This window comes from Mchenga conophoros, linkage group LG16 (assembly GCF_057382185.1).
Source record: "Mchenga conophoros isolate Kocher_MC1m ecotype Shallow Benthic linkage group LG16, M_conophoros_male_GT1.1, whole genome shotgun sequence".
In the NCBI taxonomy this organism is placed as follows: domain Eukaryota; kingdom Metazoa; phylum Chordata; class Actinopteri; order Cichliformes; family Cichlidae; genus Mchenga; species Mchenga conophoros.
This window is the reverse complement of record NC_140541.1, coordinates 37,012,753-37,037,064: the sequence shown is the minus strand read 5'-3', so window position 1 is coordinate 37,037,064 and position 24,312 is coordinate 37,012,753. Positions and strand designations below refer to the sequence as shown.

The 24,312-nt window shown below is 44.8% G+C and overlaps 2 protein-coding genes across 5 annotated transcripts in view; both read right to left on the bottom strand.

Moving 5' to 3' along the window:
• The window catches only part of epb41l5 (erythrocyte membrane protein band 4.1 like 5), a 35,146-nt gene extending 29,319 nt beyond the window's left edge, over positions 1-5,827 (bottom strand). For all 4 annotated transcript variants that reach the window (XM_085248843.1, XM_085248846.1, XM_085248844.1 and 1 more), the window contains exons 1-2: positions 5,623-5,827; positions 4,212-4,423 (exon numbers count right to left, since the gene is read on the bottom strand). In XM_085248843.1, the coding sequence (XP_085104969.1) occupies positions 4,212-4,391 (180 nt within the window). In that variant the 5' untranslated portion in view covers positions 4,392-4,423; positions 5,623-5,827. The remainder of the gene's footprint in view (positions 1-4,211; positions 4,424-5,622) is intronic.
• A 1,888-nt stretch (positions 5,828-7,715) lies between these two features.
• The window catches only part of ptpn4a (protein tyrosine phosphatase non-receptor type 4a), a 70,294-nt gene continuing 53,697 nt past the window's right edge, over positions 7,716-24,312 (bottom strand). Inside the window, exons 15-27 of the mRNA XM_085248450.1 lie at positions 23,893-24,054; positions 20,661-20,820; positions 19,843-19,926; positions 19,540-19,596; positions 19,182-19,338; positions 17,302-17,468; positions 17,008-17,098; positions 16,709-16,770; positions 15,661-15,807; positions 15,106-15,234; positions 12,130-12,278; positions 11,568-11,703; positions 7,716-11,486 (exon numbers count right to left, since the gene is read on the bottom strand). Coding sequence (XP_085104576.1) covers positions 11,106-11,486; positions 11,568-11,703; positions 12,130-12,278; positions 15,106-15,234; positions 15,661-15,807; positions 16,709-16,770; positions 17,008-17,098; positions 17,302-17,468; positions 19,182-19,338; positions 19,540-19,596; positions 19,843-19,926; positions 20,661-20,820; positions 23,893-24,054 — 1,882 coding nt within the window. The 3' untranslated portion in view covers positions 7,716-11,105. The remainder of the gene's footprint in view (positions 11,487-11,567; positions 11,704-12,129; positions 12,279-15,105; positions 15,235-15,660; positions 15,808-16,708; positions 16,771-17,007; positions 17,099-17,301; positions 17,469-19,181; positions 19,339-19,539; positions 19,597-19,842; positions 19,927-20,660; positions 20,821-23,892; positions 24,055-24,312) is intronic.

The following is a 24,312-nucleotide window of genomic DNA, read 5'->3' as shown; positions in this document are numbered from 1 at the left end:
ACTGTTGAGAAGACGACGTTGGAGAAACGTAGAGCTGGGCGATAGAACGATAACGATATGTATCGCGATATAACTTTTACTCGATAGAGAAATTAAGCTATCGCGATAGACCTCGCTGCTCTTGTCCTCTTAAAAAAAATAAAAAAAATAAAAAATCAGCCAATCCAAATTAAGTAGCGCAGAGCCGAACCAATCACAGCCGCAGCGTCACGTCGCGTGACTTGTTACGTACAGCACAAGTGCCAAGCCGCTCGTGTGTTTGTTTGGGAAGCAGCCAGCGGGTAATGGAGGAAATGAGTGTGCCGACTAGAAAAATCAACCGAGCGTGACCGAAGAGAAAACAGATGATGGTTCCAACGCCGAAGAGATTGTCGAACGGAAGAGCCATAGAAGTTCCGTAGTGTGAAGGTATTTCGGCTATTTCAAGTCTGACAAAAAACAGAGTAGCGTGCACTGTAAATTGTGCCGAAAGCAAGTCTGGAAATACAATAAACTGGTGCATGCGTCACACTGTGCGCCACGTTATTGTTTCGGTGAAATGAATTTCTACAATACTGTTAATTCTACTCTCTGCAGTGTTTAAATGCTTACATATACACACAGTTACTGTCCCTCCACACATACGACTCGGTTCTGCTTCTATGCCCCAGCTTTGTTTACTTTTTCCCACCGAGGCTTCTAGACTTCTGATTGGCCAACATTTCTGCACGGTTAGGAATCTAGCTCCACCTGCTGCTTTGGCATGTTCATAGCAGCGTTTTCCTTCATTTCTGCCTTTATGTGTGGACGGGATTATTTTTTAAAACGAAAATGGAAAATCTCCGTTTTCAAAAATACCCGTGTACGTGTGGACGTAGCCTCAGTCTCTGACTGGAAGCGCTAATTCGTCATTCGGCTTTTGTCAGACTAAAGTAACTGTTAAAACTGTTTGAAAAGCTCAGCTATACAACAAGGAGAGATTGAGAATTTCCTTTTAGTTCTCAGTTTATTTGATATTGACAAAAGTTAGTCAGTTTTGTCTGTTCTTCTGTAAAACAAACTAAGATTTATTTTTAGAATTAATATTTTGTTTCTAAGTGGAATTGACAATTTAGTCTGTTTCGTTTGTTCTATTTTGAAACTTAAACGCTTTAGCGGCTGCCTTTTGTGTAGTTTGCAATATTTGCCTTTATTTATCTGAAAAAGTCTCATGTTCCTTAAGTACATCTACCCTGTTGAACTTATTATGGGAAATAAATATTTAAATAAAAACAAGCTGCTGATTATTTCACATTTTACTTGTGAGCAACGGCACATTTAAATCTTACAAATATAGTTATTTGGCTTATATCGTGATAGATATCGTTATCGCCTGAAATGAAAAAAACATATCGTGATATGAAAAAATCTCATATCGCCCAGCTCTAGAGAAACGTGAACATTTTCTTTGTACTGTATAATCTGCAGCTATCCTTTGAAGCAGCGCTCCTCTAAAACAGCAACAAGGGTCATTATTAGGCCAAATGTAAATAACAAAATAACTTTATAACTTAAAGCAAAATTGGGAAACGTAAAGTCCGAAACAAGTCTTTATATTAAGGTGCATCAGTCAAACTGTTGTTCTGGGTCTAAACTGAGCGCGTTGTGTGTGACGTCTTCTTTTGTGCATGCGCCGCTTTGAGCGTTCACACTAGAGCGCGTTTGCTGTCGCATTTTATTTGTAGTGTGAACAAGCAGACAAAAAAATAAAAAAATCTGAATTGAGCATCAAGACCTGCAGAGTGAACGTAGCCTAAAATCTAAGGATGAGAATTGTGCATTTACACATTGGGAAGATCCCTTGAAGCCATTTCTGCACAACTGCAGATTCCACGATCATCAGTTCAAACAACTGCACTTAAGTACAAGTTTATTTGGATGTGTGACCACAAAGTCTGGAGGAAGACCCAAACAATCACCCTCAGATGACAGGAAAGGGATTAGGATGTTCAAGAAGAACACAGCACGAGTCAAACGCCTTCTGGAGAAAAGTTTGACAGTCAAACAAGACCAAGATTGAGCTGCTTGTTTTGAAAAACAACTATTTCAGCTAACTGGGGACATTATCGTAACTGCAAACTGAAGTTAAACGAGTGAGGAGAGTACTGAGTAAGGCTGTTAACAAGTGTGTGTCTGCTGCTGCCCAATCATTGAGAGTGCGCCAAGATAAGGTGGGAGTGTTTGCAGAAGCTACATACAAGCATATCTTGGGGAGGGGAAAAACAAAGAGTCCCAACATAAAGAAAAAGGTCCTGCTGGAATGCATTTGTAGAAGCTTTCCACACACACCAAACGTCTGAGTTTCTAGATGTATGAATGCAAGCACAGGCTGGAGTAGTAACATTCCTGTAATCATCAATTCCCCAGCAGAAACAAGAGGCCAAGAGAGCGCGTCCAAGCAGATAACATTCCTCTAAGGGACCGAGTAAGAAAACAATGGCACTCTCTCTTCATGTGCACAATACTGAGCTGGTAGGAGGGATTACACGTTAAGGATTTGGCAGGTCAGGCTGAGGACGGGCTCAGATGTGTGACATCACCTGTGAGATATGCTGAGTAAAACACATTCCTGCTCGCAAATGAGAAATTCCTGTAATGAGGTCTGCACTGCTGCTGGCAGCAGGCAGTTTGAGCCACAACATCTACAACGGGGAGAGCGAAATCAGGCAGTAACAGTGAGGAGGATTTCTCCCGAGCACATTTTCCTTGGAATTTATACAAGACAGCTTTCAAGATAAGCTTCTGGCTTCACTGGAGTTTTGGCTCACGGGAGGAAGAACATGAAGTGACAGGAAAATAATAATCACACGAGGGGGAAACTGTCCTAGAAGTGCAATCACTATCACTGTGCAGCAAGGCGCTCGTCTGTGAGGCAATAAAGTGAAACGAATAAAGAGAAAAAAGGGGAGGAGTGAGTTCTGGAGTGGTGACCAGCATGTCATGTGACCGAGCGTGTTCTCCAGAGAGGATCATGGAATTACAGGTGATCAGGAGCACGAGAGCACGCGCTTCATAGGATTAACAGGACTGCTCCACTGACACAGGCACACTGTGGTCACTGGTACACTGCTTTCACTTTCCAGCTCATAACCACATAAGAACACCGTTTATGTCAAGAGCCCATCTGAAGGCAATTAGTCACAAAGAATGATTCACTCAGATGCTATTATTAACAAGGTGTCGATTTCAAGGATGAGCAAGGATCAGGACGCGTCCAAAAACAAGACTCTCTCACATGCGCGCTGGTTAATGGGTCATTCTTTATTTTTGTAACGTGCTATTCAGCCTTGCTAAGTACATTTTTAGAGCGCTGATATCAACCTAAATATCTGTCCTATCACAGACGCACACTTATCTTCAACAGTGTACAACAACATAGTGACCAGTGTTGTTAGTTCAGGACAGTTTTATTTTGTTCTGTCACATCTGTAAAAGTTGGTTGGTTTTATAACATTGTTTCTAATATTTCTTATGAGTCAATAATCCGAGAAGATCAAAGTTTTATGAATTTCTATACGACTCAATATCAAAAATTAAATATTACTTGACTTAATTAAAAAAATTAATAATAATAGGACCACTTATTTTCAGAGTTCTTTTTTTGGTAAATTTGCTCTTTTCCCCCAGGAAATTTGTCTATTTTCTCTTGTAAGCTGCCAGTTTTCCTCATCCCTGAAGAATAATGCAGAAAAATATACTTTTGGTAATTTAGAAATGGTGTTATATTATAGTTTGTCCAGCAGAGTAGCTCTCAGTCTGTTTTATAATATACTCAGCACTGTATGCAGCACATGTAGCAGAGCAGCAAGTTTTCCTGTATCTAAACAGTTAAGTTGTTAATTACTTTGTAAGGATTTGCATTGGTGCATAATTTTTTTTGTTTTTTTTAAACCATATTTTTATTGATCATAAAGGTCAGAAATAACAGGAACCTGCATGAACAAATCAGGACTCTGTACCTGAACTAGTCCACAAACTGGGAGCCGGTCTGGAGCCCAGAGAAGGCCTGCATATGTTCCCAAAACTTAACATCCACCAGTTTCTGATAGTTTCACAGAAGACTGAGCGCAGAGCGAGCGAAATTCTCTAAGACGTAAAGGCTCTAATGAGGATCATAATTATAAAAGAGAGTGCGATGTGGAGCTGACAGACTTTTCCTGGCACAATGGGAAGTATCTTTAAAAACTCCTTACCGGTAAATCAACACTGACATCTGTCCCATCCAGCAGAGACACACGGCAGGTGATGATAGACGTTGCATCCCCAGCTGCAGGGATGTGCGTTGTGGCCCGCTGGGCTTCTCGTAGCCGGGCTTTCTCTGCATGTTTCCGGATGGAGCGTCGCCCCAGCGTCCTGCGCAGGAAACTTAACATGACGGGGGGAGAGGAAGGGCACCTGTACGCACCTGAAATCAAAGAGTGTATAGATTTTTTTTTTTAATAATTAAGGTAAAAATGTATTAGTTTTGTGTGCAGTTGGTCTGTAGTCGAGCCATGGCCGTCAGCCTAACCACGGTGGCGTGCCCACTCTCAACCTACGTTCGTACACCTCACCCTATGGCCACAACTTCCAGTAGCTGTTGAAAGAATGAGATGGCAGGTAGAATCAGTGGAAATGAGCTTCCTCTGAACGGTGCTTGGGCTCTCCCGTAGAGATCGGGTGAGGAACTCTGTCACTTCAGGGTTGGGAGGAGCTCAAAGTAGAATGACTGCTCTTCCAACCTGAAAGGAGTCAGCTGAGGTGTTTCAGACATCTGACTAGGATGCCTCCTGAGTGGTTTTTAGCTGTGACTGAACAGGTGTGTCCTCTGGTTAGGGTGTACAGCTGCACAGGTGACACATTTTATGCTAAGCTGTCAAAAATCTGATATTCAAATACAGCTTATGTCACTTTGTATGAAGTTATGCTGCTCATTTAGTCAAGAAAACAAAACTGATAAGGTGGGGCTGTAATTACTGACGGCAGGTAACCGTGTACCTGGTGTCAAACAGATGATTTTCTTTCCATCTAACAGAATCCCCAAATAGATTATAAAGACTGATGGGAGGATTTCATCGATAAGGCTTTTTTTTAATATAACAATAAATCTAGAAAATAAATATGTGCGATGTTATTTGACATCAAGAAGGCAAAGTAACGTTAAACACGACAAAACAAAGTTAGAGTTTACGTTTTAACTTAGTCTGAAACAGCTGCTAACGGTAATCGACCTTAAGTGTGCGTGTTTTTAATTATTTTATTTTTTCCTGTGACTTCAGGTCACCCGGTAAACCAAAGTTCCTAAAAAAAAAAAAGTCCGAAACAGACCTAAAATAATTTAAAAAATCCATTGGATCAACATTAATCAAATTAGCCCTAGCTTTATCGGTAACCTTACCCAGTTAAGGCCCCAAGTACCTGGTGTAAGCAAAAGCAACAGGTGTGCGTTCGTTATACCGCGCGGGCTAACCGTTAGCCACCAACGCGCTTAAGAAGTACGACTCCGACCGGGCAGGCGCGCCCCGCACAGCAAAACGAACGCCGCGTTTAGCGCCCAGAGCCGACGTACACTTGCTCCAGCAGACACTTGTGGATCCGAGGACGTCTGAATGATGGGCTACTTACAAAAACCTCCTCGCGGGAATTCACGGTGAAAGGACGCCCGCCTGCATCGCAGTCGGCTAAACAGAAGCCTCGGACATTTCCGCACTTTGTGACTTCTGGTTTTCTAATCTTCCTTTTCCTTGTTTTATTCCGCCTCGGTGCCTCTGCGGGATAATTTTCTCTCCCAGGTCCCAACAAAAAGTAGGAGGCAAGCGCTCCTCAGGAAGTGACGTCACGACAAATCCCGAAGAAAGGGACTCGATTAGCATTTTTAAAGCGACACACCTTTTCTTTTTTTAAACTTTTCTACTCACTTGGAACGAACGAACAAACAAAAAAAGTCATTAAGCGGTCATTTTCTTTGCAATTTATATTTACTTTATTTCAGTTTCTACTTCATTTATTTATGAGAGAAGAGAAAGGGGCTGCTGAGCTGGTACACGTAAAATCAAATATGTGTAAACGTGTAACTCGCAACAGCTTGCATGCTTTTGGAAAGCTGCAGCGCTTAAGGATTTAACCACTCATTTAATTTTTCTGAACTCGAATTATAAAGTATGGCCACTGTTTAACAGCAGCACCCCCTACTGGTTGATGTAGGAACTGCTGGTTCATTTAAGGGAATTGGTGTGCCCAAACATTATTACTATATCTAGACAGAAAGTAATGAACGCTGTGGAAAAACGGGAAATGACCTTTTTAAGAAAAAGAAAACTATCACGAGAAATTACTCTGGAAGTAAATAGGTTTAACTTTCTTGGCCCCTAGACCTAAAGAGGCACTTGGAAAGCAAACATCTCCTCTGAGAAACTGATGCTGTTTCATTTGAAATTAGAGTTTTGTTTCCTGCACATATGAATACAGCTGTGCCTTTAAATTTAGCCCATCTTTGAGGTTTTGTGGCCAGGTACACAGGCAGACTTCTGTCAAAAGGCCTTTAAAATGCTAAAACAATGCCTTATCCTGATTCATTTCTATATTATTGTGATTAAGATCTGAAAAGATTCAGCTGTCTTCAGATTTTTGCACATTAATGTTCAAAGTTTTACAGCTTTGCCACTCAAATCCGATTCCCCTGCACGTTAAAAATGGGTGAATATCACTAAACTAAGTGCATATGCACCATGTGTGCCTTTGAAATTGTGCACATGCACTGCTGCACTGCATCCTAATGCAGCACACTGACCACATGTTTGCATCTGGAACCCAAACAGATTTTTATACCCCAGAAAACTGTGAGTGACAGAAGTGGATTGGTGGCAGCGAGAGTGAAAGAGAAAGCAGCGAGATCGGCAGTGATGCAGGCGAGGAGGCAAAGATGAAGATGCTAAGACCTTCTGTTGGATAAGAAATGAGTACAGATGGTCAGGGCACGTGCAGAGGAGGGACAGTGGATATGTTGGACAAAGGATGATGAAGATGGAGCTGCCAGGCAGGAGGAAGAGAGAAAGACCTCAGAGAAGATTTGTGGATGTAGTGAAAGAGGACATGCAGAGGGTTGGTGTGACAGAGGAGGATGCTGGGATAGGAGGAGATGGAGGCAGGTGCTATACCCCAGAAAGTCTATCTATATTAACACTGTGTGCATTTGGGGTCCAACATCATTTTCTCCAGCTACAACTAACAGCATCAGCACTGTGTCTCCCTTGTGTGACTGATGGCTTCACTCTACGCTTAAAACGGCACCAAATAATTCTAGTCGAGATCTTCAGCCTCCAGTCGCTCTAACGTTGCCCAACCTCACTTTTACAGTGTGGAAAAGCAAGGTGATCCGAAGCCACGTCTCCATGCTTTGACAGACAAGCTTTAATTGTTCATAATCAAGCTTATAGACATGTCCAAAGCACTGTAAAAACCAAGATATCAGAGAGGAACAAGCAACTGAGGACAAAGGATTTTATGACACAGGTAGAAGTTAACCAAGGGTATAATACGGTAAAACATTTCTCATGACGTTGTGGTTCATTATATATAACACTCGCTGTTATAGATTACCTTTCAAATAAAATGAGAAAGAAAAAAAAAGTTGGAAAGGGCATTGTTGAAATACACACCATTTGTGTCACATTTGAATCATCCAAAGGAGAGAAAAAAATAAAAATAGAAACAAAATCTTTCTGCTCACAAATGATTTTCCCTTTTATTTTAAAGTTTTTTTTTCATATACAACATTATATTTACATGTTCTAGTACTATTTACACAAAATTAGCAAGTGGCACTGTGTAGTTAGTTCTTTTTTATTCTTGATCCCTACAGGTGTCTTATTTTCAAACAAAATTTAAAAAAGATAAATTAAAAAGAAGAACATCTGAACAATGCTTTATGCCTCATCTTTCTCTCTCAGTAGGACTACCCGCCAATCAGCCTTCTACAAAGTGCTGTCTCTTCTTCGTTATCTTTACAAAAATACACCCCGAGCCCTCCCCGCGCCCCTCCACACTACTTCAGCTCAGTAACCTTGGATACACAGACAGTACCGATTACGTGTCAACAAAAACACGTCGAACACAGACGGCTCGAATCCTCCGTCATCGACCTCTCACCGCACGTTTTCTCGTCTCATGACGAGTTTTTTGTATTTTTTTTTGGTGGCACTTTTAATTCTGCTGCCAAAAACAAAAGCTTCACTTCTTCCAGAGTGCACACTCACAGATGTGGGCCTGCGGCGCGTTTGTCAATAAAAGCAAAAGTTAAAAAAAATCGCCGGCCCTCCCATGACTAGCCTCAGTTTGTCCTTCTGTGGAAAACAGGCTGTTTGATACTGTACCCACGGTATTCTGCACGGATGTGTCACTCGCCTCCAGGCCGTGCAGAGAGTGGGATCCATGTATAATGATCCAAAAAGAGAGGCAGCTGGGGAAAACAATGAGGAGAGAACTGTGGATGTTGCGTGGGCTCTGCAGAAATGACTGAAGTGTGTTAGGCCAATTTTGGGAGAGGGATGCAACACGGGAGAGATTAAGGAGGAGGAGGGAAGAAAGAAAAGAGTGAAGAGGAAAGCAGTTTCCAGGCTCTTCTTAATCCCACCTCTACATGTGGCCAAGGATGATTCAGCTGTTTGAAAAGGAGGCATGAGCACAAAGTGAATTGTTTCACAGGCGAAGATTCAACCAGTTTCTTTTTTAAACCACACTTCAGGAAGGCTCCCTTTCTATTTCTTATTTTGTTTCTTTTGTCTTGTTTTTTCCAGAAACTTGAGATAAGGTTCGAGCAGGTCTGCGGCTTCACGGCTCAACCTTTCATTCCAGTTTACAGGCAAGCAGGCTGAGAGCAGACAGCTGCCAAAGTACATGTTAGAGATGGCTGAGGAACAGAGAGGGAGAGGTAACGGAGGATGAAAACCGAAAACACACATTCGTATTTTTCTCACACACACACACACACACACACACACACAGCGGTATTTGTTTCCAGCAGAATCCGCTGCGAGAGCCGAGATGAAACTCATCGCCACACTCGAGCGCAGCAGCATCACCGGGTTTTACAAATAAAACCGACTACCTGGGTTCTGTGAAATGAAAATACGAAAATTGTTTAGTCTCACCTATAATCTAAACATGTCTTACAAAGATGAGGTATCGTTTAGGGAAAAGAGAACCAACAAAAAGGGAAATATCGGCTGAATGTTGTGTTTGTGCTGCTTCTGTAAACAACTCTCACGCACAGGCTGCTGTCAGACCTCTCACAGCGAGTTTTTCTCAGGTTAACGCTGAATCGCGTGACTGCTCAGAGTAACCACACTTCCACCTGGACTGTCAGCATGTACCCGGGTTTGCTCCGGTCTGGGCTGAAAAAACAAAAAGACTAAACGCGGGGAGATCGATGGAGGGAGCGATTAAAGTTTGCTACTATTGTGCAAACGCTGTGGGGGGTGAAAAACAATACTGATTGCACAAAACTTGTAGCAGCTTTCACCCACAGATGTCTGACCCTCTACCTGTTCCTTTAAACATTAAAGACCTGTGCAGAGAAAGCAAGAACTATCTGAGTTGCATAAAGAAGACCAGTATTTCCAGCCTGAGGAAGCAAGGTCAACATATCCAGGCTTTCTTTCTCCAGGATCTCTGCTTCAGGCGCACATAAAGCATACAGACATATAGTCTGACTCTTCTTTTGCAAAATGAAATGGACCAATTAACTCAAATGACTATATTTGATTAAGAATTTGATGTGGCCAGAGATTAGAGGTGTGAAACGTGAGAGGATACTGCAGGAGACGTGGGAATCACTTTCATTTCGTGGCCAATCGAACATTCCTGAAGAATTTTCTAATCGTCTTCACTTCCCGCAGTGTAATTAAAAAAAACCTTAATCACCAAATGAACACATTCAAATTCATTGCAGCAGAGTTTATGTTGCTGTAGCTTCACATCTGTAACTGGGCTCTACAGGTTGCATATATAAAACATGAATGGCGTTTTCAGGTAGACAGTGAGGAAAATGTGGCGCTTCCTGATGATTTTAAGCCAAAACACTGACATGACCTGCTCGGACCGGGTTCAGCAGAAGGTACCGCCCGGCGGGATCCAGCTCGGTTAAAAGAAACCATCTTTGCCACGATGAAGACTTCAGGCTCCACATTAATCCTAATCCACGGTGCGCCCCTCTGGTCGGAGGGACGCTGTCCGGCTCGAGGACACCGCGGTTTTTAGCGAGAAGCGAATCGATGCAGGAGCGTGAAAGTGAGCGAAAGCGGACGGGAGCTGTGGTGACGAGGATCAAAAACCCCGCCAAACAACGTCCACGTGTGCGTCTGTGGGCTCAAACACACCGCTCACAGAAGGATCGAGTACCAAACTCCCCCCAGCGCCGAACGAGAGGCGAGACGAGAAAGATCAAAGCAAGTACAATAAATTAAATCACTGTTGTTGTTTTTGCCCCCCCAAACCACAAAAATCAAAAGAAATAATGAAGTAGTTCGAAGAAGAGGAATCACACTACTTTACTACCTAAGATTTAATCAGGAAAGCATGAAGCTCTAGACTTGTACAAACAAAACATACAGCGTTTTTTTGTTCAGTGGACAGGGTTTGACACAAACTAAAACACAATAAATACTCTGAGGAACAAAAGATAAGGTTTTTCTCTTTATCTGCTAAAAGGACACTAAAAAAAAAAAAAAAAGGCAGGTCCGTCTGGCAGACTCACTCCGAAGGGGACAGGGCAACCCTTTGGGATTTAAAAAAACTAAAATAATAAGAGAGAGAGCGGAGGGGAGGCTTTCCATCCACAGTGGCCGCCCTTCCCCTTCGTACTTATGGCACTACAGCAACTCCCCATCCACGTTTTATCATCTCGTTCATTCTTTGATTCTTCTTTTCATTACCCTGAACATTAACTCCCCCTAAAGGTACCTGTTCGACACAGCTGGGTTTTTTAACTCATCACGTCCAAAGGTTTTCATGTCAGTTTGTCTGTTCGTTTCATTTTTTGTCAGCTTAAAGTGCAACAGTGCTTTTGTTCTCTCGTCCGGCCTCCTCCCGGTGAGCCCCGCCCACCCACGTCACGGGTTAGCGGGATCGGGGTTCGCGCTGGTCTCGCTCGTCACGCTGGTGGCACTGGCGACGCTCGGCTCCTCCACTTCCTCCTCCTCCTCTTCTTCCTCTTCCTCCCCCTCTTCTGTCACTTCTCCCACATCCAGCACCTCGACTTCGTCGTCATCCTCTCCGTCCAGCTCTTCTTCCAGCATCTCCACCTTGGCCGCCTCCCCTTTCTCTGCCGTCGCCGCCTCGTCTCGCTCCTCTCCCGCTTTCTGCTGCTCTTTCCGCTCCTCCTTCTCGTCAGCCGCCTTCTCTCTCTGCTGGTAGAGGGCCGTCTTCAGCGGCTTGAACAGGTCTTCCTCGTAGACCTTGAGGATGGCCTCGCACACGAAGCGGTACTGGCTCTGAAAAGAAAAGCGGAGGCAGAGTTTAAGCTTTTAAAGTTTACAGCGTCGGAGAGCAAGCGGACGGTGCTGCGTACGCACAGGTGTCTGTATCATCATGGCCCGCTGATCTCTCATGGTCTTGACAATTTCTAGAGGATACACCGGCTGACCGCACTCCATCAGACACAGCGCCGTCTCCATGGTGATCAGAACGCCCGTCCGACCAATCCCAGCGCTGGAAAAAAATCAAGAAAGATCATTTGATTGTTAATAACACACACTAATTATTTAACGAAGTAACAAAAATCTCTGTAAGGAGCAAATAAGCTAAATTCCAACAATTCTGAGACTTTATGGATATCATTTGTGCGCTATATTGTCACGGTACTGCCCACGCTGTGAAGGAGGCGGGACTTAAGGTATAACAAATTGCCCTGAAGGAAGTAATGAGGAGCAGGTGAGAGGTGTTCAAACATTTGAGACCTGGGAAAGGAGAGAAATCATTTTCTGGTAACGGAAACTGGAACTTTTCTTGGAAGTAAACCTGTTTGGAAGAGTCACTCGTTTCACTACATCCATCGTTTCCAGCTCAGACAGGTTAACTTTTATCCTGTAATCTTTGGCTCGCCATGGTCACATGGTTCACACAGAATGGCCGTACCTGCAGTGCACCACCATTGGCTGGTCCTGTCCAGCCCGTTTGGTCCGTACGAGAGCCACAAAGTCCAGGAAATCAGTGGAGTCGTCGGGAACGCCGTGGTCGGGCCAAGCCACGTACTGAATCTGAGTGATTTCCCTCTTTTGCTCGCTCTGAACACACACACACACACACGCACACACACACACACGCACACACACACACACACACACACGCACGCACACACACACACACACAGAAAATAAAGATCATCAGTGGACGAGCAGTGCTGGATTCTGGAGATGCAGATACAGTAAAGATGTTTGAGATGTGCACACGCTGATGAGTAATGGGATCAGAATTCCTGACAGGCAGTGAAAATTGTGCCGTGGGCCCGCTCTGCAAACTCAGACCTACGGTGTAACGTCAGTCTGATCCACAGAGCTTCAGCCTTTCGACCTACAGGACCCGAGGCTACCCTCCCAACACCAGACGCCACCGGACACTCCCAAGGTCCTGCATCCAGGATTCTCCGGCTGGCTGGAGCAACGGTGTAAATACAACACGTTTAAAAGGGGAAGTTAGACACGGCTCGACTCCGCAGCAGTGACGCTGCTCTGCTGCATGTGCTGCAGACCGCGAGCGTTACAGACGACATCAGATCTGCTCTGCTGAACAAACACCGATGATACAGTCGTCTGATTACCCCGGGGCTCATTTTTCTGCAACGTCTTTACACCAATACATCAACAGCCAGCCGATACTAGCCCGACTACAAATGCTCCTTTATGTTTTTATGTAATCTTTTACACAAAGACTTCTTCTTCATGATGGAGGGCACTGAAGACCAACTGAGGGTATTCACCCTGACCTCAGTGAAGACCTAAAGCTCACAAAGAATTCCTCACTTTCAAATGTCAACCACACTCACGCCAAAACAAGGAATTGTATTTTATGTGGGAGACCGCTAAGCATGTTTCACTGAGCTCTGCATCCTGGGGATACACAACACAGAACCCTGTTTGTGTAATTATGTTATGAAACGGGTAGAGCGAAGAAGTAACAGCAGTTTAATTCTTTTTACTCTGCTGGACACATTTGGTAAATCACATCTCATGAAAACATTTTTTAGTGTCTCTATTAGACACTGAATAAACACGAGATCTTCTCTCTTTTATCGATTCATCAGGGACAAGAAAAATACAAAAAAAGGTCCAACCATGATGGAAAAATCGAAGTTGGTAGGATTTAAACCCCACGGGATCACCGTGACACACAAACACACACCCTGCAGAAGAAACCAAGCACTGACCACCGTTTCTTGTGCGAATCAGAGCCGCTGTGTTCCTCTTTAATACTGCCTCGCCGTATCGCCATGGTAACACATCTATCTCCATAGCAACAATCACAGGCAGAGGAGAATGCTAATTGGCTCCTCTTATAGCCGTATACTTTAAAGGTCACGCTGCGCGGACCGCACGCAGGAAAGCGATCGGGAAAAACAGACAGCTGATCCGGCACGAAAGCTCGCCGTTTGGACGCTACGTTTACACATCACACATGTTACACGCAGCAAACAAAAGCCTTCGGTTTACTTATTCATACCAACTTTATATATCAACTCCCCGAACAGTGCCCATTTAACAGGAGACAATACAGCAGCATGTGGTTTACTAAAGGGGATCCATCATCCTTTTTTTACCGTTTCCATGGCGAATGCTCATATTAAACAATCGGTGAGGTCACACAAATAATGCCTGTGAGCCAAAAGTTTCATTTCTTGCAGGTTTTTCTGTTCTTGGGTCTGTATGACGTCACCGAGAGTGGACGTCCAGGCGCAGAAGCCCCGCCCACCTCCCATGTGTGTGTGTCGCTGCACTTAAAAAGCCTGGGCTCATGCTTCACTCTGCATCTCTGGCACATTCAGAGGCACCTCCTTCAAAAAGAGGCACACGAACAGCTGGGTCAGCTGATTTGTAGCACTGAATACCCCAAACTGGCCTCCCCCTCCTCTTCCTCACAGGGAGATCAAGGCGGGATCTGCTGTGCTCATTTCCAGAAAGATATCTGTTTACTTGGAGTCAGAGGAGCTTTGGAGAAATCCGTTGGTTCGTGTTCCTCATTCTTTTCAAACCATCCTCCTTAAGATTAAAAGATAAGAACAGAGGGGTAGGTGGAGCCAGAGCGGGGTGTGGATGACCATATTAAGAATATCTATGCTCTCTGACATCATCAGAGTGATGAAAACAAACCCACAAACCTGCCAGAGGCGAGGCTGCCGGACACTGGCGCCACCGGGCCCTCTGACCAGCACCAGTAGACACAGGTGAAGTGTCTCGCCCAAGGACACAACGACCGAGACTTATTTGTTCTAGTATTCGTTTTATTTGTTTTTTGAAATGACCATAAAAAATATAATAAATGAAAGTATCAAACAAAGAATCTAGTTAAAGGGGGTGGTTCTGTTTTGCTCTCAGGCCGCCGTGGCTCGTTCTGGCGCCCGTGCTGTACTCTGGCTGTGTGTGGTTTAAAAGCATGAAAGAACTAAAAGCGCACCGCAGCACGCCGCAGCACGCCGCAGCACGCCGCAGTACGCCGAAGGCTTCGACGCCACGATCGAACCGAACTTACGTCCCCGTTCTTCAAACCATCCTCATCCCACTCTCTGTTCCTCTGCTCTCCGTCTTTCTCCTTTTCTGCAATGTGGCCGACTGGAGTGTTTGGGTTGTCGTGGCAACCAGATCCCAATATGTGGCCCGCGTGCTGCAGCGGGAGCCAGAAAAAGAACAGCCCACACTGGTCACTATGGCAACACACCTCCTCGGGGTCCTTCGACAGCTCATCCTTCCTGAGACGCGGTTCCCTCTCTGAGATTGGACCCGGAGTCTTCCTCTGGGGCGCCCTCGCCCGCCCGGGTCATCGGCTTTACTTTCTGATGTGATCTGGCTGTGTGTGTGTGTGTGTGTGTGTGTGTGTGTGTGTGTGTGTGAGAGAGTTTACCGGTGTGTGTGTGAGGGTCATCTCCCGGACCAGGAAGGCAGAGTTGCCCTCTTCATTGTGGCACGTGATTTTAAAGTCTCCGTATGTGGCGCTGTTGTCAGGGTTGGGCCAGTACTGGTGACACTTCACCTGTAAACACATCAAACACCTTATGACTCTCAGCATCTACCCATCGCGTCCTCGCCGTTACATTTCAAACCATTAAACATGTCCAGTTTCTCCAATTTCTCATCCCTGGATGTAAACTGTAGATCGAGTCCAGAGATTTTTTATCTGCACCGTGTCTGGAAGCTTCGTTGTTACGTAATGTTGTGTTAAGGATTACTTCTTTCCAAAACTAACAACGGCTTGAGCTGCAGAGAAGTCTGCAGCGTGTGAGACTTTGCAGACTTTTGTAAATAATTAAATATACTGAGGCATTACGACGCAGCTCGACCAGACGCCTCAGCGTCGTAACCTGTGCCGCTTACCGGCGAAACGTTAAATTCAAACGGCTCTTTCTAACAGTACATTTTCAGTTTCCTGCCCTCGTCCTTGAAGAGATCTTTTACATACCCGCCCCCTCTCGACCTGGGTGGTCAGCATGACCACCATGGATGAGCCCTGCTCCCACGTCATCTGCCAGAAGTCGGGGCAGGTGTTGGGCAGCGGGCCCTGGCACGCGATGTAGCGGTTTATCAGGCTGGACGCAGGAATCTCCATCTACACAGGACGACACACACACACATCAGAGGTTCAGGTTAAAGAAGCAGAGACTGCATTAGATTTGCATCTTACTCCAACTTATTTTGTTGTTTTTTTGGATCAGCGCTTGTCCCAATACAACATGTCATTAACTATACTTTCTAGCTAACAGAGAATAAATGAATGGTCATTTTCCATGAGCGTCCCAACTCTATCAAATCAAATAACAGTCAAATTATCCCAGGTCTTTATCAGATTACCTACAGCCCCTGAATTAATAATGACACTGATGAGAAGCTGGATTTGTTCATGCTGATTAGACGGCGAGGAAGCAGGGCCTGTGTCCTTCACGCCGAACAACTACCGATCACAGAGTGAACAAGGCTTTAAAATGCCGCCCTTCACACTGAAACACTGTTTGCAAAGGTTGTCGTGTTTGCTGCAGGGAACAAACCTCCAGTAGGTCTGAGAAGGCATGACATGAACAGTCAGAGCCACCCACAGGAAGGAGATTCAATTCATTAAAATATTACGCTCTTATATTAAATTCTTACCAAGAAGCACCTGTTCTCTGTTTGTAACCCTCTTCTACACGCAAGCTGCCGTTAGCTTTGAAAAATAAAGGCCTGGCGGGCCGATACCACAGCCTGCCATGTGGCAGAGCCAGCCCAAGAAGTCTGCGCTCCAGTTTCAGTTACTTAGCATAACTACCAGATGATGGGTGCAGCTTTCCAGGATTCACTGACAAACTAGCACTCAAGCCCCTCGTCCAAATATGGCCACAAGGACCCAAACTCACGGCTCCGAAACTGGAGCAGCGTGTGATATGATAGTCCTGTTCAAATGCACCGGCTGCGATTCAGCATCAGTGTAACAGAGCATCACGCAAGCAAAACTGCAGACATTAAAGATAACTCACATTGATGTAATTTGCATTGATGTAATCATCTGTGCTTTTCAGAATGACGCGGGTGGCATCATCTGTCGGGAGAGACGAACAAGAGAAGGGGGTCAGATTAGGCAAAGAAAAACAGCAACAAGTCCAAACTGTGTCTTTAATGCATGTTTGCATTTAAGGAGGATTTTATCCTTTGTTCTCGGGTCGTTACTTTGTTACTTCTGTTAAAAGTTGTTGGAAAAAGTCAGAAAATAGAAGTCGAGGGGAAATGATGAGAAAAGGGAGAAAGTTAGCGAGCATAGCGCTGTGGGGTCACGTACAGGGAGAGATGTCTCTGTAGCGATTTTTGGAAACGTTCTGAGGTAATTTGGCACACAGCATCGTCATCCCCGGCCTCTTCCTGTACAGTTGCTGCAAGACAAGGAACACAAATATCAGCATTTGTCTTTGTTTTGTGCGTTTTTATGTATTATAAATTTTAAAAGCGCATAAATCAGGAACGTGGAGGAAAGAATTAATCAACAAAATATTTTAAAATAAATGACAAACCACCGACTCGAGCCTGCAGTTTCACGTGTGCGTGAGCGTGTGAACTTTTTTCGTGTCCTTCTTACATCAAACTGTGCCAGTATGGCTCCGCCGCCCAGGCCTTCCTTCAGTGCGACCATAGAGTCTCTCAAAGCATGCTGGTCTAGCTGGGCCGGGTCCTGAGGGGATTTCTCAGGGATGTACTGAAAATCTGGCTCTGGATCCACCTTCTCCTCCACCACGTCATAGATGGCTGAGCAGGAGAGGAGAGGAAAACAAACTGTGACAGGAATCTATGAGCTTTTCCATCTGACACATATACAGATCACCGCTGCTAAGATTAAACAAAGTTCACAATAATGAGCTCAGCTTACATCCCTGTAAGGCAAAGGCTCTAATCCTGGATCCGCATGAAAGTGGTTGTGTTGAGCATGCGGCTCAAACCACGAGCTGCTCAAATCTGTCCTTTGCAGGAAGCAGCCAATCAGGAATGAGGAAGAGGAGTCCAAACAGCTCGTTTAAGACAGTAGATAAAGGACTTACAGAGGACACGTTAACGCTCAACTGTAAGTCGTGCAAAGCTACACTAGTAGAGCCCAAGAATAAAAACATGGAGTTAAACAACAAACTTTTAAATACAACAAAACTCGAGCACAAAGAGAACACGTGTCCTCTGTGTGTAAATACTTACAGTCCAACATTTCAACAGCAAAACTGAATAACGTAAAGACTTCGATGGACTCTTCTATCTGCTTTGATCTGTTTCTGACCCACACACCAAACAGTTTCTCTGTTTCATCATCTTTAAGAGCACTTCTCCCCGCTTCGCTGATTAAAGGAGACGCTTCAGCACGAGTCTTCTATGTGGTGAACACACATACGGCCGAGACGTACGGATACCACCACGTGCGGCTTCGCAGATCTCGTTTCCACCAGTTTCTGACCACATTTCATTTTCAGGAGTGTGCTGCACCATGTGTTAATACGTTAAACTCAGCCTGTAAAACACTTCATTCGAATGTTTACGGTCCTTAAATTAAAACCGGCCGCACCGCACAAACTGCAAGTCTCATCAGGAGCAAATATTCAAACCCAGGAAGTGGCAGAAGAAGCTCACTAGCATACAAAGACACTCTGAAGGTTAAAGCCTGAAGAAAATATATGAGCTACTCACATACCTACAGTACTAGTGTTCGAGAGTACTTACAGTTTATACGTGTACAAATATCCTCTAAAAATCTGATCTTTCATTACTTTCTGTAAAGGCCTAAGTACCAGAAGTTCGCCTGTCGGTGTAAACGATCAGACATGACATCATGACCACCTGCCTGATATTGTGCTGGTTCCCATTTTGCTGTGGTAACCGCACCAAGATGTTAGCAACAGATACCTGTGAGGCCTGTGAGCTGTGAGGTGGGATTCATCAGACCAGGACACCTCCTTGCATTGCTCTGTGGTTCATTTCTGACGCTCACATGTCCGTTGCTGGCGTTTCCGGTGGTGAACAGGGGTCAGCATGGGCACCCCGACTGGTCTGGAGCTCAGCACACAGCAAACTCTGATGCTCGGTGTATTCTAACACCTTTCTATCAGAACCAGCATCAACTTTTTCTGCTGTTTGATCGAACCACACGGGTCAGCCTTTGCTCATCCGTGACCGTTGGCCACTCATGACCCTGTCGCTGATGCACACTGACCCCTGGGGGACACCCTGGGAATACCCCACAGGAGCTGAGGTTCTGGAGATGCTCTGACCCAGTTTGGCCTTTTGTCAAATCCTTACACTCGACCATTTTTCCTCCTAACATCAACTTTGAGGACAAAATATTCACTTCCTCCCTGATATATCCCGCCCACTAGCAGATGGCATGATGAAGAGATAGGTGTTATTCACCTCAGCTGTCAGCGGTCAGGATGTTACACCTGATCAGTGTTTAATGCACTGGGCACTCTAACAACCACTCACCATTAGGTCTGACCAATAGGATGAGCTCCCCGGAGTGGTTCTCACAGCTGGCCTTGATGAACATGACTACCTGGTCATGGGTGTGGTCAGAGATGTCCCGCCCATTAATCAGGACTACCTGGTCGCCCTCGTTAAGGCGAGGCACACAGAGGTCAGCCTGAAGAGGAGAAAGAGAAGAAACAAATAAGATAGCTGAAGTTTTGTGTTTCTGGACGTTTTATACTAAAGTCAGCATCAATCTGACTCCACCACAGAGACCTCAGAGAGTTTGGCGGCTGAAGACGTGTTTTTATGAGTGAGAGGAAAAAATGTGCAACTCACTAGAGTGTAAAGACAAATGAGGTTCTTGTTGACTTACTGAGGTTCCCGGAGCCACTCTAGACACAATGATGGGCATTTTCTGGTCAGCTCCACCCTGCAGACACACACACACACACACGTTAACAGCGTCTTACACAAACGTCCTTTTTATATTTAGGGTCGAGTTAACATTTGGGAAAGCAGTGCGGATGTGTCCGCGTGCTTACAGATGACGTGCCCACGGGCAAAGGTTTACACCAGGCATAGAAATAAGCTAGAAAAACACAAGTCAGACTGAGCGGCTGCAGGAGAGATAAAAGGTGGCGAGGGGAGTTTTCACTCCCGTCTCCTCAGCTCTCACCTTGACATTGAAGCCGAAGCGTCCGTGTTCATCCGGTCTCATCTTGATCAGGACCAAGTTATCATGAGGGACTACTCCGTTCAGCTGGAAGAACACAAGTCATCACGTCAACATCACGGATCAGCACATTGTCAAACAACAGCTCCGAGCGCTCAGACTTTAACAGCGGCCGATCCTGTAAGCTTAATAGATTCATTCTCTTTCCTGTTACACGAGTACAACTGCAAATACATTACAATACAGACGGCTATAAATGCACCACAGTACACCAGAATAAAGTGGTTCACTTCAGCCCAACTTTTCTTGCATTTTTAGCACAAACGTCACTTTTTAAAAAATGTAACCAGTAAATTCAAGTCTGAAACACATAAAAAGAATGAAACAGAATGAGAAACTTCAACAGGTGTCATAATATTTGCAGGTATATGTCACCGTTTCCAAATCATTTAAAACCACCTCTAAGGTTTAGTCCCTTTTACACATACGTCCAAGCAGAGCGTGCCGCCTTCTTTCATCCTCATTTTGCCAGATTTAGAGACTCATAGAAGAAATAAGTCTTGGGACCAAAGACAGCAACGACCCCGCCTTTTTAATATGATGCCGGTAGATGCTTAACAGCCAAAACAATGAGCTAAAAGACTCTAAACAGCTTAGAAAGATTATATAAAAACGGCACAAATATAAAATACTCGGGGATTTCTCTTCATCTATTCAGATATTCAAACATCTAGAATCAGACGACTTCTGAAGCTAACACAGTTTCCATTTACTTGTACAGAAACTGTTGCAGTTTTTTTTTATGACGCCCTCGTACTGACCGTGGTCTTGTCGGCATTGACGGGAACGTCATACATCTCATTGAGGTGATTGTCCAGCAGGCTTTGCTGGGAGTGGGCCTGGATGATCTGGCTCAGGGTCTTCCTGCTCAGCTGCTTGGGCGGGAGAGCTGGAGGCTGGCCATCCACCCCATCTGGAGACCTGAGGGAGGCAAACGGCGGGAGGAAGAAGAAGAAAGCAGCAATAAAGCAAAAATGAAGGCGAGATGACAGCGAGAAACACGTTTCAAAGTCCTTTGTGTCGCCATTTGTTACGATACCGTTAGTAACACAGGATTTGTGAAGCTGCTGTGAGCGCTCGAGGACGGACAGCAAAGCCGCAAACATGCATTCATGATAACTACACAACAATGGTCTTCCTCTTTGTTAAAGAGGTGGAGTGAAGACAAATGGAGAAAAGCAGGCGAGGAGACCGTGAGAGACAGGGAGGCTTAATAGCACTGTGTTAGTCACAATGCATTAACCTCGATAAAAGGGCTGCTGGAGGAAGGAAAACATCCCCCCTCCATCATCCCGACAATAAAGAAGCAGTCGGCGTGTACGGCGAATCAGCAGCCAGGTGAGGCTTTCAGCATCATCAGGGCTCGGTCTCTGCTGCGTAAAAGCATTTCAGTGCATGTCTGCATCCACGCGTGTGCACTGCTGCGTACGGGCGCTCCTCGGGGGCAGAAGCACAAGTCAAAGAGCATTGCCTTTGTTTTGGCTTCTGCTACCACTGTCACTTTGTCTCTTAAACACACGAATGCAAACTAACATTTATTATGGGTCAAAACCAGGTCAGGCTTTCAGAGAGAGAGAGGGCAGCGCGCAGCAGGCCTGAGCCGAGGCTGCACATCATCCTGCATTATGCATCTGCTCGGCGCGACAGCCACAACCTTAGGCCAGCCCCGGGATGAGGACACGGCTAAGCCCTGCTTTTTAGCTTTCCTTCTATCAAATACTTCCATACTGGATCTATGTTTATCGCTCGATAAATTTTTGAAAGCACGGTGTAAGAGGGAACCAAATGAGTGTGCAGTGACAGAAAAATCATATGCGGGTACACGAGAGGGCTAAAAGGAGCTGCAATAAAGAAAAATGTTGCTTTAGAAACCACAAAAAGACAAATTTAAGACCTGTTTCAGTGCACACCCAGTTTTTATTTTCCAACTAAATAATTCACCAAAGCCTGCCTTTGCTTTGAATTCAGAGAAAAGAGTTTGATTACAGCACAGAAAATAATTTATTATGACAACTTTCATTTAGATGCACCAGCACATAATTTGGGTGCACGCGAAAACAACGCCACGCCTTCTGGCACTGCAGCGCCGCGCTGTTGTAAAGAGGATGACCCAATCGACGTTTAATCCGACAATAACAAACGAAAGAAAATCCACCGTGTCATAAACTCCCAGCTCCGGCCAAAGGCATAATCACGCCAGGCTTTTTCCCTGACGCTGTCAAGGAAATAAAGACACTGCAATTAAAAATAAGGATCCCTCCAGTGTACTGTGGTTAGCTAAACAGATCATTTTCAACTTCACGCCACTAGAAAACAGAACATTGGGGCTTTTTTTAAAGGGCGTGGTGACAAAAAGCAGATTCTCCTTTTAGTTTAACTGGAGGAAAATCTCCAACGCGTAATGCCGAGGAGTGATCCACCTGAAAACACGCAAGCAATGCTGCAAATATTCACTCGAAAAGGCAGAATTTATTTGATAAATTATATCAAAGCCAAACCACAGCGGTTCCAACCAGCGGCTGATATCAAAAAGTGATTCATGGTTGAGGTTCATAACCACTGAAGCTGAAAGACGTACTTAAAAACATTTCTTCTAATGGTTAGCGTCCCAATTCTCTTCTGCACAGTTGCAGAAAACATTCACAGCAAAAGGAACGTGGCTAATACTAAGTATAGCGCTGTGATTAAAACTGATAGATGTGCTTCTGAACAACTGTAGCTGAAAATAGAACAAATTTTAAAACAACGCTAACGCTTTGTAATAATTCGACCTTCAACTGAGCGTGCAACGTCACAGCAATTTTTGAAATGATATTTACCTACATGGACTCAAAGCTGGGTAGAATAACACTAACAATCCAGGCTGTTACTGGAAACAAAGGAATTGTACTGGAAGCTCATTTAAGTAGAACCTCGTGTATGTTACATTGTAACCAAATTTAAATAATGCATTCAAATAATTCCAAATACTTCACAGGCAGCATTATAAAGTGTAATCAAAATAATTCACCAGGTTTAATATTATCAGTGAATTCATAGCTTTTATATATTCTCTAAACCGTGATGCTTTTAACCTGAACAGGTAACATGGATCATGAATGTCTCTTACTCACGGACCTGAGGTGCTTTGACACTAAATGTGAAGACTTGTTTTCATCAGGAAAGACTAAAGTCTGAAGGGTTAAACATGCAAACTCCAAAATAAAGCATCTGAGGTTCACCTCATAAAACGCTGTTTTGGCCTGTTTTTATTTCCACTACCACGATGGACGGAGCACACAATAACAGAGAGGGAGGAAGGGAGAGCAGGTGATTATGTCATGTTCTGGCTCCGTAACAGAGCAATGAGCCACTGACTTGGCGTGTTCGTCTGCGTGTGCAGCTTTGTAGGCAGAGGAACTACCACTTAAATGTTACTTAACCATCCTGACGTCCAACTGAGACATCCATCTCTCCTACCAGCTCGATGCAAGATTTCAGACGCCGAAGCAGCCGTGTGGAACTTTATTAAACGACTCGACGAATATTTCACAGTGTGAGAGCATTTTAAGGAGATCCAGAAAGCACAGATACACGCGCACACAGACACACACGCGCGTGCTAATTCCTAGTTCAGCCCTGTTGCACAAGCGCTCCGCCCTGCTATGCGCTATAAACACATTTTACGGGCTGTTTTTCAAAGGGTTCATCTTTCCACTGGGGCCAGCTAAGTGACACTGGGAGGGTGTGAACTGTCGGGAGAAGCCACAGACACCGACAGGCAGACTAAAAACAAAAGCTGTCAACTCAGCAGTACTCTCAGACTAAATCTGATGAGTAAAATGTAAATTAAAGGGTGTCTGTGTTCGGGGGACGCTCTATTTACGAAGCAGTCAAATTATGATCCAACCACCGCTCTGCCACCGAGTCCAAAGCTGATGTTTGCTGCCCAAATACAAAGAGCTTGAAGAAACGTGAGTGGGACGTGCGTTAAAGGAGAAGGAGACGACTTACGGTGTGGAGTCCAGGCTGATGCTGTTAGCCTGCGTGGACGACGCCGACTTGTGATTGGAGGAGAAGACGGGCAGGCTGGGTGAAGCGTGGATCACGTGATCCACCAGGTGGCCGACCGACGACGGCCGTAGTCGCGTGCCTTCTTGGACAAACAGCGAGTTCCTGACAAACAAACAGACGCAGACACAGTGTTCAAGGGCAGCGATGGAAACGTGACCCCAAACGCATCATTCGTTTATTTACCAGCAAGACGTTCAGATTTAAAGCTCGTGATCTTTACAATTTAACTCTTTTTACATTCGCGTCTGGATTTATGTCAGCTGTAAGGCTGCAAGGAGGCATTGCTTATTAAAACATCCAGATTTGACACTTTAATGACGCTCTGCCTTCATCTGATTCATAACAGATGCTGAACAACTG